The following is a 12,882-nucleotide window of genomic DNA, read 5'->3' as shown; positions in this document are numbered from 1 at the left end:
CACTTAAATAAGGGAGGATTGTCCTATCATGTTTTCTTATCTTAATATGATAATATGTCAGAACGTTATGTATGCTTAAACACTGATTGGGCTACTCTGGTCTGTGAAATAATCTAGCACTCTGCTAGTTACAACCAACAAAAGGTGACCCTACACCTAAGCTAACTAAAGTGTCCAAACATGACCGAAAGAAGAATTTTTCCAAGGAAACACGGCAGAGCTCTCCTGCCGATTGAGTACAAACTGAAATACCATCCAAAAAGATGCCGCTCCGCTAGATTAAAACGGAAGGGCGAGACATGCGACTCATCTACTGTGCAGCAAAACACAAGCGCGTGATATTTCTGCTGGCAAAAATCCAAATATGCTAAGCAATTAATTCAGCGTTCTTCCTGCCCTGCTTTCTATAATGCCGGAAGACAGGTGGCGCAGAAAGCAAAGGATTCTCCTATTGCGCAATGTCTGGCATACATAACATGCAAAAACCGGCAATAAATTCAAAGCCCATCTCAATTATCAAAGATACAGTTAACAAACACAGAGTCTTTCATGTTTGATCACTGCAAGTATACACAAGTCTTACAGAGCACCTCTGTAACTGCAACTGTGAAAGACTAAACCGCTGCCAAAACTGCGCTCCGCAGAAGCAGCTAAAGTCTAGATAATACTGTGACATAACAAAAAGCTTGCTTAGCTCAAATACTGCCCACCAACAAGCGAAAGGTATATACTTTAAGTCTGATAAAAGTAAAAACCCCAGTCTCTGTTCACAAATTAAGTGCCTGCTCCCTGCCATAAATATCCTTTCTATAGGATATAAATGTCCCTTAATATTGCAGCTCTTTAACAATCTTCCAAAGTACCTAGAAGACAAAAAAGGCACTTACCTGTAATCTAGCCGTCCGTCACGAGGACAGCCTACACGGTGTGAGAGGATGCCACTCCTCAGAGAGACCTGTAGAAAGAGAAAGAACAGCGTAAACCTACTCTGGCTTTCTATACTAGGGCAGCAAAATGTTAGGAAAACGCAGCAAGGCCCACCTTACAAGTTCCTTACTGCTTTAAAGCCAGCACTACCCTACTGAAGAAATTAACGTGGATAACGGCTAGAGCCCAACAAATCTTGCTCGTAGAAAAAGAAATCCAAATTTCTTCAGACACCAAAACCTTACCTCCTACATTGACAGAGGCAAAGAGAATGACTGGGATTTGTGGGAAGGGGAGTGATACTTAACAGCTTTGCTGTGGTGCGCTTTGCCTTCTCCGGCTGGCCAGGAGTGATATTCCCAACAGTAATTGATGACGTTATGGACTCACCATATCTTAGGAAAGAAAACATAATAGAGATTGTCAGCTAGAAGCATAGAATGTGCTTCTGAATATCCTCACAGAGGAATACCAAGGTCAATTGGTTTACGAGCCTGGAACTTAAGGACGACTAACTAGGAAAAGAACGGAATGATCAATCTGAAACCAGATCCAAGTTCGAGAAACATCCTCAGAATAGAGATCACCGCTAACTTCAGACGGAAAACTGAAGTATAAAAATTGGACAGGTCAATGTCTAAGAGAGAACCTGGTCTCCCAACACCTCTGGCTGAAACATATACCATAGAGCAAAAGAGGTGCTCCCATGACCTCTGAAACAGCTGAGATAAGAAATTCTGATAACAGAATAAAAGCAGTAACGCTGGTTAGCTAGAAAAACTTGCTAGAGGCATTTAAACAGATTTGGACTATATAAACCATACCATGCTGGGCAGGAAAGTTTAAAAATACCCCTCTGTAAGCGAGACTTTCGTATTCTACGAATATCTGCACATGCCCAGCTGGAGAATGGCGACCCAAAAAAGTAATTGCTTTAAAAAAAACAAATAAAACCGCATGCGCTATCTAAATTAAATACCTTGACATTAAAATCCAGTCTATTCCATAGACTCCTTAGGAAGGAAAGAGAACTATAGAATCCACAGCAAGTACATAACCTCATCAATAAGAAGGACAGAAAGAGGCATTATACACCAAAATTATTATAGGCTATTTAAATAAAGTATTAGGGGCTCGATTCATCAAGCAAGGGCGGACAGGGACGGACATATTCACCCCTGTCTGCCCCAACTAGCCTATGACGGGCAGCAATCTAGTGGCGGTGCACACAAGCGCTATTTTACGCTAGCGTGCAATCTCGCCCCCTGCCTGCGCCTGATTGGCTGAGACCGGGGAGATTGAAATTCCCCTGTAGACATAGCAAAATGCAGTTGCATGTGCACACATAGTATTGTAAGACCAAACTGTAAAGAAGATAGACTAGGGTCTTTGAACCAAAAATATGAGGAAAAAAACACCCCAACCTAATGGGGAATTTAACCTGTGACAGGAAATTGTGGGTTAAGTGCATTAGACTACTGAGCTACTTGTCAATACCCAAGGGACCACCCCAGGAAAAAAATCCCACTGAATTAAACCTTAGAGACTGCAGTCAGGTAAATGCGTGATTTATCACTACACCACAGCTACAGCTCACTTCCAATCTGCAGTCTTAGAATTAAGAGCCACAGCAGTTGCTTTTTTGTTTGTTTGTTTTTATTCAGAAACAGGATTGAAGCACACAACAAAACCCTTAGCAGTGGAACATATCTCCTGAAAATGCAGTGGTGCTACGCTACCTGTGACATTATAGCCAAGCTTATTGAGCTCCTATTTTGAAAGGAAGCAGAGAAGATTACTAGGCACTACAAGAACGCAATGCACCTTCTGCTCGAGGTCCAATAACCTTCTCCTAAGCTGAATTATGAAAATGGACCTCCCAGTGCATAGCCAAGGCTACAAGTGTGCAGCATGCCAGATCTTTCAATAAATATACCCCCATGTATCTGATATAAAACGGGTGGGGCAATAATGATTAATAAATAAAATACCCCTGCCAATCCCCCTTCATTAGCCAAATGGGTAAAGATTTTAAGAAATTAAACCAAAAATTCTCCAGTTCATCTCACCCTTCCTGTTGATGTGGTCAGAAGCAAGAGCTCTTGCTAGCGATGTGCCGCGATCCTTGCAGAGGCCTCTGTAGCAGGGGGAAAAAGCTGTCCCGCGGCGTGAAAGTGTTAGCCTGTGCATTGCCACAGGACAGCTGATGGAACAGCACCGTTTTGATCAATGCTGTCATCGCCAGAGTTAAAAATATACCAGTCCCCAATTATAAGACCGGAACACAAACTGTTTAGCATCTGGAGCATAACATCTTGTTTACAAGGCTACTTGTCTGGCCACTCAGCCGCAACAGTTCTCTTATCCTTCTAGTCTATTATCTGCACACACAGAATAAACTAGAAATATAACAATACACACTCACCGCTTTTGTATGCAGGCACCCCAAAGACAGAACTTTTCTGCACTTTCTGTGATTAGATTTTTTTGTAGTGAAAAATTTTCTGCAGGTCTTTTTGAAATACAATTCAATTTTAAATTATGCGTTTTACATTAAAGAACCAGCTCAATTGCAGTGTGTTGATTAACTAAAGAATAAAGCAATTTTTAAACTTTTTTTTATAAAATAATTCAGCAGTTGAAAATTGCAAATTGACTGCAGACACACACAAAACAAAAAAAAAAGTTTGTTTTTAAAATGTCTCTTGAATAAGTTTGTTTCCATTTTCTCTTGGTCTAACATGACCAAGAGAAAACATCACAAGTCACAGCTTTGCAGACCGGGAAAGGCCAGTCAACAATAAACACAGTGCAGACAGAGCACAGCTCTGTTTGAAGAGAACAGCCTGATGTGGAGCAGCACTGCAAACTGAAAACATTAACAGTTGCTGCATGTGTCCTGTACTTTCTGCAGACATGCTGCGTTTTCTGTGATGACATCTCAGATCACAGCATGCTCTGCCTTAGGTGAAGGCACTAGCAATTAAAGAAGAGATACGGTGGTCATTACAGTGCATATGTATGAACACCTTGTACCCCAATATATACTAGGTAACTAGCCTGTGTAGGGAAAAAAAGAGAAAGCTAAAAGTGACTAAACCTTCTCTGCTGTTCCAGCAGACAGCTCCATACCAGCCTGTTATGGAAAACACAGAAATAAGTTTGCCTACTGAGAGAGACTAGGGAAATTCCCTGGGACAATCAAGGCTGCTGTTGAACTAAACTCTTCTGAGAGATTTACAAGAAGGTCAGCTGTAACTTGCTTAACCCTCTCTTCTAGTAACTATCCATGGAGTGTTTCCATAAAAAGAAATCCTGCAGAGCACCTCTATCTCTGCCTACCTTCTAGAAGAGGCAAATAGCTACTGGGAGGGAAGGGGAAGTAGCAGGGATGGTTAAATACTTTGGTTGGGGTGTCTTTGCCTCCTCCTGGTGGCCAGGTGATGTATTCCAATTTGTAAAAATAGGATTTTGTGCACTCTCACTACCATTACATAAACATGCTATTCTAGGTAAAAGCTCTCACACTATTGCACACCAATATATAGATAGATTGATAGAAAGATACAGCTCTGGAAAAAAATTAAGAGACCACTGCAAAAGTGGTTTGACTATTTATTGGTATGTGTTTGAGTAAAAACATAATTTATGCAAGAACTTACCTGATAAATTCATTTCTTTCATATTGGCAAGAGTCCATGAGCTAGTGACGTATGGGATATACAATCCTACCAGGAGGGGCAAAGTTTCCCAAACCTCAAAATCCTATAAATACGCCCCTCACCACACCCACAATTCAGTTTAACGAATAGCTAAGTAGTGGCGTGATAAAGAAAGGAGTAAAAAGCATCAACAAAGGAATTTGGAAATAATTGTGCTTTATACAAAAAAACCATAACCACCATAAAAAAGGGTGGGCCTCATGTACTATTGCCAATATGAAAGAAATTAATTTATCAGGTATGTTCTAACATTAATTGTGTTTTCTTTCATGTAATTGGCAAGAGTCTATGAGCTAGTGACGTATGGGATATCAGTAGCCAGGATGTGGAACTCCACGCAAGAGTCACTAGAGAGGGAGGGATAAAAATAAAAAACAGCCATTTTCCGCTGAAAAAATTATCCACAACCCAAATTATAAATTTATTCTATAATGACAAGAAAAACTTAAAACATCAGTAGAAGAATCAAACTGAAACAGCTGCCTGAAGAACTTTTCTACCAAAAACTGCTTCTGAAGGAGCAAATACATCAAAACGGTAGAATTTAGTAAATGTATGCAAAGAGGACCAAGTTCCTGCTTTGCAAATCTGATCAACTGAAGCTTCATTCTTAAAAGCCCACGAAGTGGAGATTGATCTAGTAGAATGAGCCGTAATCCTCTGAGGCGGGGTCTTACCCGACTCCAAATAAGCTAAATGAATAAAAAGCTTTAACCAAGAAGCCAAGGAAATAGCAGAAGCCTTCTGACCTTTCCTAGGACACGAAAATATAACAAATAGACTAGAAGTCTTCCTGAAATATTTAGTAGCTTCAACATAATATTTCAAAACTCTTAACACATCCAAAGAATGTAAGGATCTTTCCAAAGAATTCTTAGGATTAGGATACAAGGAAGGGACAACAATTTCTCTACTAATGTTGTTAGAATTCACAACCTTAGGTAAAAATTGAAAAGAAGTCCACAAAACCGCCTTATCCTGACGAAAAATCAGAAAAGGGGATTCACAAGAAAGAGCAGAAAGCTCAGAAACTCTTCTAGCAGAAGAGATAGCTAAAAGGAACAACACTTTCCAAGAAACTAGTTTAATGTCCAAAGAATGTATAGGCTCAAAAGGAGGAGCCTGTAACGCCTTCAAAACCAAATTAAGACTCCAAGGAGGAGAAATTGATTTAATGACAGGCTTAATACGAACTAAAGCCTGTACAAAACAGTGAATATCAGGAAGTATAGCAATCTTTCTGTGAAATAAAACAGAAAGAGCAGAGATTTGTCCCTTCAAGGAACTTGCTGACAAACCTTTATCCAAATCCTGAAGAAACTGTAAAATTCTAGGAATTCTAAAATAATGCCAAGAAAATTTATGAGAAGAACACCATGAAATGTAAGTCTTCCAAACTCGATAATACATCTTTCTAGAGACAGATTTACAAGCTTGTAACATAGTATTAATCACTGAGTAAGAGAAACCTCTATGACTTAGCACTAAGCGTTCAATTTCCATACCTTCAAATTTAATGATTTGAGATCCTGATGGAAAAATGGACCTTGAGAAAGTAGGTCCGGCCTTAACGGAAGTGGCAAAGGTTGGCAACTGGACATCCGAACAAGAACCTGTGTGGCCATGCTGGAGCCACCAGCAACACAAACGATTGTTCCATGATGATTTTGGAGATCACTCTTGGAAGAAGAACTAGAGGCGGGAAAATGTAAGCAGGATGATAACACCAAGGAAGTGTCAGCGCATCCACTGCTTCCGCCTGAACATCCCTGGACCTGGACAGGTATCTGGGAAGTTTCTTGTTTAGATGAGAGGCCATGAGATCTATCTCTGGAAGACCCCACATCTGAACAATCTGAGAAAAACACATCTGGATGGAGAGACCACTCCCCTGGATGCAAAGTCTGATGGCTGAGATAATCCGCCTCCCAATTGTCTACACCTGGGATATGCACCGCAGAGATTAGACAGGAGCTGGATTCCGCCCAAGCAAGAATCTGAGATACTTCTTTCATAGATTAAGGACTGCGAGTCCCACCCTGATGATTGACATATGCCACAGTTGTGATATTGTCTGTCTGAAAGCAAATGAACGGTTCTCTCTTCAACAGAGGCCAAAACAGAAGAGCTCTGAGAATTGCACGGAGTTCTAAAATATTGATTGGTAATCTCGCCTCTTGAGATTTCCAAACCCCTTGTGCTGTCAGAGATCCCCAAACAGCTCCCCAACCTGAAAGACTTGCGTCTGTAGTGATCACAGTCCAGGTTGGCCGAACAAAGGAAGCCCCTTGAACTAAACACTGGTGATTTAACCACCACGTCAGAGTGTCGAACATTGGGATTTAAGGATATTAACTGTGATATCTTTGTATAATCCCTGCACCATTGATTCAGCATACAAAGCTGGAGAGGTCTCATGTGAAAACGAGCAAAAGGAATTGCGTCCGATGCTGCAGTCATGAGGCCTAAAACTTCCATGCACATAGCCACTGAAGGGAATGACTGAGACTGAAGGTGCCGACAGGTTGCAACCAATTTCAAATGTCTCTTGTCTGTTAGAGACAGAGTCATGTACACTGAATCTATCTGGAAGCCTAAAAAGGTGACCCTTGTCTGAGGAATCAAGAAACTCTTTGGTAAATTGATCCTCCAACCATGTTTTTGAAGAAACAACACTAGTTGATTAGTGTGAGATTCTGCAGGACGTAAAGACTGAGCTAGTACCAAGATATCGTCCAATTAAGGAAACACCGCAATACCCTGCTGTCTGATTACAGAGAGTAGGGCGCCTAGAACTTTTGAAAAGATTCTTGGAGCTGTTGCTAGGCCAAATGGAAGAGCAACAAATTGGTAATGCTTGTCTAGAAAAGAGAATCTCAGGAACTGAAAATGTTCTGGATGAATCGGAATATGAAGTTATGCATCCTGCAAGTCTATTGTAGACATATAATGTCCTTGCTGAACAAAAGTCAGAATAGTCCTTATAGTCACCATCTTGAAAGTTGGTACTCTTACATAACGATTCAACATTTTCAGATCCAGAACTGGTCTGAATCAATTTTCCTTCTTTGGGACAATGAATAAATTTGAATAAAACCCCAGACCTTGTTCCTGAAAAGGAACCGGCATGATTAGCCCTGAAGACTCCAGGTCTGAAACACACTTCAGGAAAGCCTGAGCTTTTACTGGATTTGCTGGGATACGTGAGAGAAAAAATCTTCACATGAGGTCTTACTCTGAATCCTATTCGATATCCTTGAGAGACAATGCTCTGACTCCATTGATTTTGGACAGAATTTATCCAAATATCCTTGAAAAAACCTTAACCTGCCCCCTAACAGCTGAGCTGGAATGAGGGCCGCACCTTCATGCGGACTTAGGGGCTGACTTTGGTTTCTTAAAAGGCTTGGATTTATTCCAATTTGAGGAAGGCTTCCAATTGGAAACAGATTCCTTGGGGGAAGGATTAGATTTTTGTTCCTTATTTTGACAAAAGGAACGAAAACGGTTAGAAGCCTTAGGATTTACCCTTAGGTTTTTTTATCCTGAGGCAGAAAAAAACCCTTTCCTACAGTAAAAGTTGAAATAATAGAATCCAACTGAGAACCAAATAAATGATTACCTTGGAAAGAAAGAGATAATAATCTAGACGTAGATGTCATATCAGCATTCCAAGATTTAAGCCATAAAGCTCTTCTAGCTAAAATAGCTAAAGACATGGATCTAACATCAATTTTGATAATATAAAAAATGGCATCACAAATAAAATGATTAGCATGTTGCAGTAAGCGAATAATGCCAGATATGTCCGAATCCAATTATTGTTGCGCTAAATTCTCCAACCAAAAAGTTGGTGCAGCCGCAACATCACCCAAAGAAACTGCAGGCCTGAGAAGATGACCTGAATATTAATAGGCTTTCCTTAGATAGGATTCAAGTTTCCTATCTAAAGGATCTTTAAAAGAAGTACTATCTTCCATAGGAATAGTGGTACATTTAGCAAGAGTAGAAATAGCCCCATCAACTTTGGGGATCTTTTCCCAAAACTCTATAGAAATTGCTGGTAAAGGATACAATTTTTTAAACCTTGAAGAAGGAATATAAAGGAGTACCTGGCTTATTCCATTACTTAGAAATCATATCAGAAAGAGCATCAGGAATAGGAAAAAACCTCTGGAGTAACCACAGGAGGTTTAAAAACAGCATTTAAACGTTTACTAGTTTTAATGTCAAGAGGACTAGCTTCCTCAATATCCAAAGTAATTAACACTTCTTTTAACAAAGAACGAATATACTCTATTTTGAACAAATAAGTAGATTTGTCAGTGTCAATATCTGAGGAAGGATCTTCTGAATCAGATAAATCCTCATCAGAGGAGGATAAGTCATTACGTTGTGAGTCATTTGAAATTTCATCAACTTTATGAGAAGTTTTAAAAGACCTTTTACGTTTATTAGAAGGCGGAAATGCAGACAAAGCCTTCTGAATAGAATCAGTAACAAATTCTTTAAAATTCATAGGTATATCATGTACATTAGAAGTTGAAAGAACTGCAACTGGCAATGTACTATTACTGATGGATACATTCTCTGCATGTAAAAGTTTATCATGACAACTATTACAAATGACATTCAGAGATATAATTTCCACAATCTTACAACAAATGCACTTAGCTTTGGTAGAACCGATGTCAGGCAGCAAATTTCCAACAGATACTTCTGAGGCAGGATCAGATTGAGACATCTTGCAAAATGTAAAAGAAAAAACAACATATAAAGCAAAATTATCAATTTCCTTATATAACAGTTTCAGGAATGGGAAAAAATGCAAAGAGCGTAGCCCTCTGACATAGAAAAAGGCAAGAGGCAAATAGCAATGCGGTAATACATAAATGAAAAATTTGGCGCCAAGTATGACGCACAACGTAACAGAGAAAATTTTTGGGCGCCAACAACATCCGCAAATGACACACTTGCGTCACTAACGACGCAACCATGTGTAAGACTCGGCATCAACTACGACGCTGGAAATAACGAACTTGCATCAACGGACGTACTTTCACGCCAAAAAAATTCTCACGCCAAGAATGACGCAATAAAGTCTAGCATTTGGCGCATCCGTGAGCCTAGTACTGCCCGCAATTTGTAAGAAAAAAGTAGTCAATCAGAAAAAAAGACTAAAACCCCAGGTAAGAAAAAATATTTCTTAATATGTTTATTTTTCCCAAATATGAAACTGACAGTCTGCACAAGGAAATACATGAACCTGACTCATGGCAAATATAAGTACAATATATATATTTAGAACTTTACATAAAAGCATAAAGTGCCAAACCATAGCTGGGGTGTCTTAAGTAATAAAAAACATACTTACCAAAAGACACCCCTCCACATATAGCATATAGCTAAACCAGTACTGAAACAGTTATCAGTAGAGGTAATGGTATATGAGAGTATATCGTCGATCTGAAAAGGGAGGTAGGAGATGAATCTCTACGACCGATAACAGAGAACCTATGAAATAGACCCCCATTAGGGAAATCATTGCATTCAATAGGTGATACTCCCTTCACATCCCTCTGACATTCGCTGTACTCTGAGAGGAATCGGGCTTCAAAATGCAGAGAAGCTCATGTCAACGTAGAAATCTTAGCACAAACTTGCTTCACCACCTGGTAGGATTGTATATCCCATACGTCACTAGCTCATGGACTCTTGCCAATTACATGAAAGAAATGAACATTTTTGTTTTATTCTATAAACCACTGACAACATTTCTCCCAAATTCCAAATTAATATATTGTCATTCAATAATGTCAACAAATTTCACAGTGGGTGCGAGACACTGTGGCTTGTAGTAGGCCTTTCATCCACTGTAAAATGTTTTTTACAGTCTCACATTTTAATTTTTCTAATAATATTTTTAATATATTTAAGAAGAAAACAGCTTAATGTTAAAAAAAAGAATTGCATTCTATATCTATTAAAAGTCAACTTATTGATTAAAACCACATTTTTCTCAGAAAGTATTTAAAAAGTCTCCAAGGTTAGCAAACATTTATGATCTAAAAGGAAAATTTTAAAAGTTTTTTTTACCTGAGAGGTTGAAGATAATCCTTCAGAAACCAAATGAGATCCAGCTTCCTGAATAGTAGACAAAGGTACATTTTCCAGTGTTACATTTTCCACAGATAGAACCTGGTCATGATTATCACCCGTTGTCCAAGAATCAGCCTCCGTAGGTAAGTGGTCTACCTTTTTTTCATCAAATGCAGTCCAAGTTGTCTCTGACTGGTCATTATCAAATGCTTTCCACTCTGAAACTGGATTAGTGTTATTAGCAGAACTGAAGTCCGCAAAATCATCAGTGTCTTGAAAAGTACTGGAACCATCATTGTTCACTAAGGAAACAGAGCCCTCATTATGTTCTGTATCCAGATATTTGTCACCTGAGCTATGAAACACCAACCTTTCATTTGAAATATGGTGTAGGTCTTCTTGAAAAGTAACATTTGTATCTTCAAATTCACAAAAATCATCATTTAATTCATTTACAATCATATCTGGTGATACGTTGTCTTTGAATAAATCATCTGATTTACTCTGGTCTGTAAATGATGGCAGATCTTCAATATTACCGTCAAAATTTCCAAATGAGACATCATCAGGGTGAACTGAAGGGACACTTTTACTCAATCTTTGGCTATCCGAAATATTGGATAACTCATTTTTAAAATTGTTATTTTCCATTCTTAAACAATGCTCAATGTTTTTAATACCTTCCAAATTGTCAGGTACACACAAACTAATTCCATCAGCAGATTGTAACATTTCTTCCTCATCATTTTCACTAAATTGTGCAATACCAACAAAGTCTCCTGTAACAACATCCCCTGGAGGAAAAGTAACACTGACAGATGTGTTGATATCTGGCGTAAGGGAGACATTTTTAGGAGGCTCGTTGTTTTCAATAACTGTGTGTGTTTTTGAAGTGCAATTACTAAGAACCTGATCAATAGGTTCATCACCTATTTCACTAGGTACATGAGTTTCAAAGTGGCAATAATCATCAACTCTACTTACTGTACAGTTAGTTTTAATACTAGTCGATCCATCAGAAAATTCAGTTTGAATGTTAAGTTCTCCATCTTCTATGGGCACTGAAAATGAGGAAAAGTCTGCAAAGTCCTCACTAGGACTAGGTGTAAAGTCTAAAGTTAAGCCCGGACTGTGCACTCTATTAGTATTAAATCCCTTTGAATTGCTGACGCTGTCCAGATCATCTATTCCCTGAGGGTTAACAGAATCTTCCACTGCAAACCCATTTGTGAGATTCTCCAGACAGTGTAGTTTCTCACCATTACAGGTGTTAACAGGTTGTTCCTGGCATCTGCTATTGACTTCAGTACCATTGCTTTCTGAATTTATATGGATATCAACCGTCTTCACCTTCTCTCCTGTGCTCCCTTTAATTTCAACTGCAGCAGCATTAAACTGGATTGCATCATTGCTGATATTTGTTTCGCACACGTTGGAAGAGCCCTTCTTAGAACCAGTATGGTCACTAAAGTTCTCTTTTTCATTAATTGAATTAAGGCTACTAAAGTTATTTACATTATCAGCGTAATCATGAATTGGCATGAAATGTTTAGAGTGTAAAAAGTCCTCTTGAGGATAATTACCAGGGCTAAAATCTGCAAAACCGGAGTTATTAACTGTAGAAAAGCCCCCAAATTCTCCAAACTCATCTTCGTCATCATCATCAGCAACATTATCAAGTGGAGGAGGGGATGAAGAATACATTCGGATAATTTCAGGCTCCATACTTTTGGTACTTGTATTTTACAAAGGCAAGACTACACCTATATAAAAAAAAAAAAAAAAAAAGAGTTAGAGTGTCATTAAAATAAATAGTAATATACACACACACACACACAATGTTCTCCCCAGGACCTATTTAGGGCCAGATTATAAGTGGCGCAAGCTCGCGTTTGCATTGCTGGGAAGCAATGCGCTCACGAGAGTGCACTTCTATAGGATTCAATGGGAGCTTTACTCTCATGACGTGAAACATGGCATGAGAACTAGCACAGCAAAGTAAGTAAGTCGCACAGCTATGGGCAGCAGTATATACACATAAATATATGTATATAGGCATATACATATATATTTACTGGGAAAACCGTGACAATTTTTTTTCTTTCTAACACCACACTCCAGACAACTTTACACC

At 39.0% G+C, this 12,882-nt stretch overlaps 1 protein-coding gene across 3 annotated transcripts in view; it reads right to left on the bottom strand.

The window, feature by feature from the left end:
- Positions 1-12,882, bottom strand: part of AFTPH (aftiphilin) — a 272,901-nt gene that overhangs the window by 168,631 nt on the left and 91,388 nt on the right. For all 3 annotated transcript variants that reach the window (XM_053712089.1, XM_053712087.1, XM_053712088.1), the window contains exon 2: positions 10,746-12,511. In XM_053712089.1, coding sequence (XP_053568064.1) covers positions 10,746-12,473 — 1,728 coding nt within the window. In that variant the 5' untranslated portion in view covers positions 12,474-12,511. The remainder of the gene's footprint in view (positions 1-10,745; positions 12,512-12,882) is intronic.

This window comes from Bombina bombina, chromosome 4 (genome assembly GCF_027579735.1).
Source record: "Bombina bombina isolate aBomBom1 chromosome 4, aBomBom1.pri, whole genome shotgun sequence".
In the NCBI taxonomy this organism is placed as follows: Eukaryota; Metazoa; Chordata; class Amphibia; order Anura; family Bombinatoridae; genus Bombina; species Bombina bombina.
The sequence above is the reverse complement of the archived record's forward strand: the minus strand, read 5'-3'. Positions and strand labels throughout refer to the sequence as shown.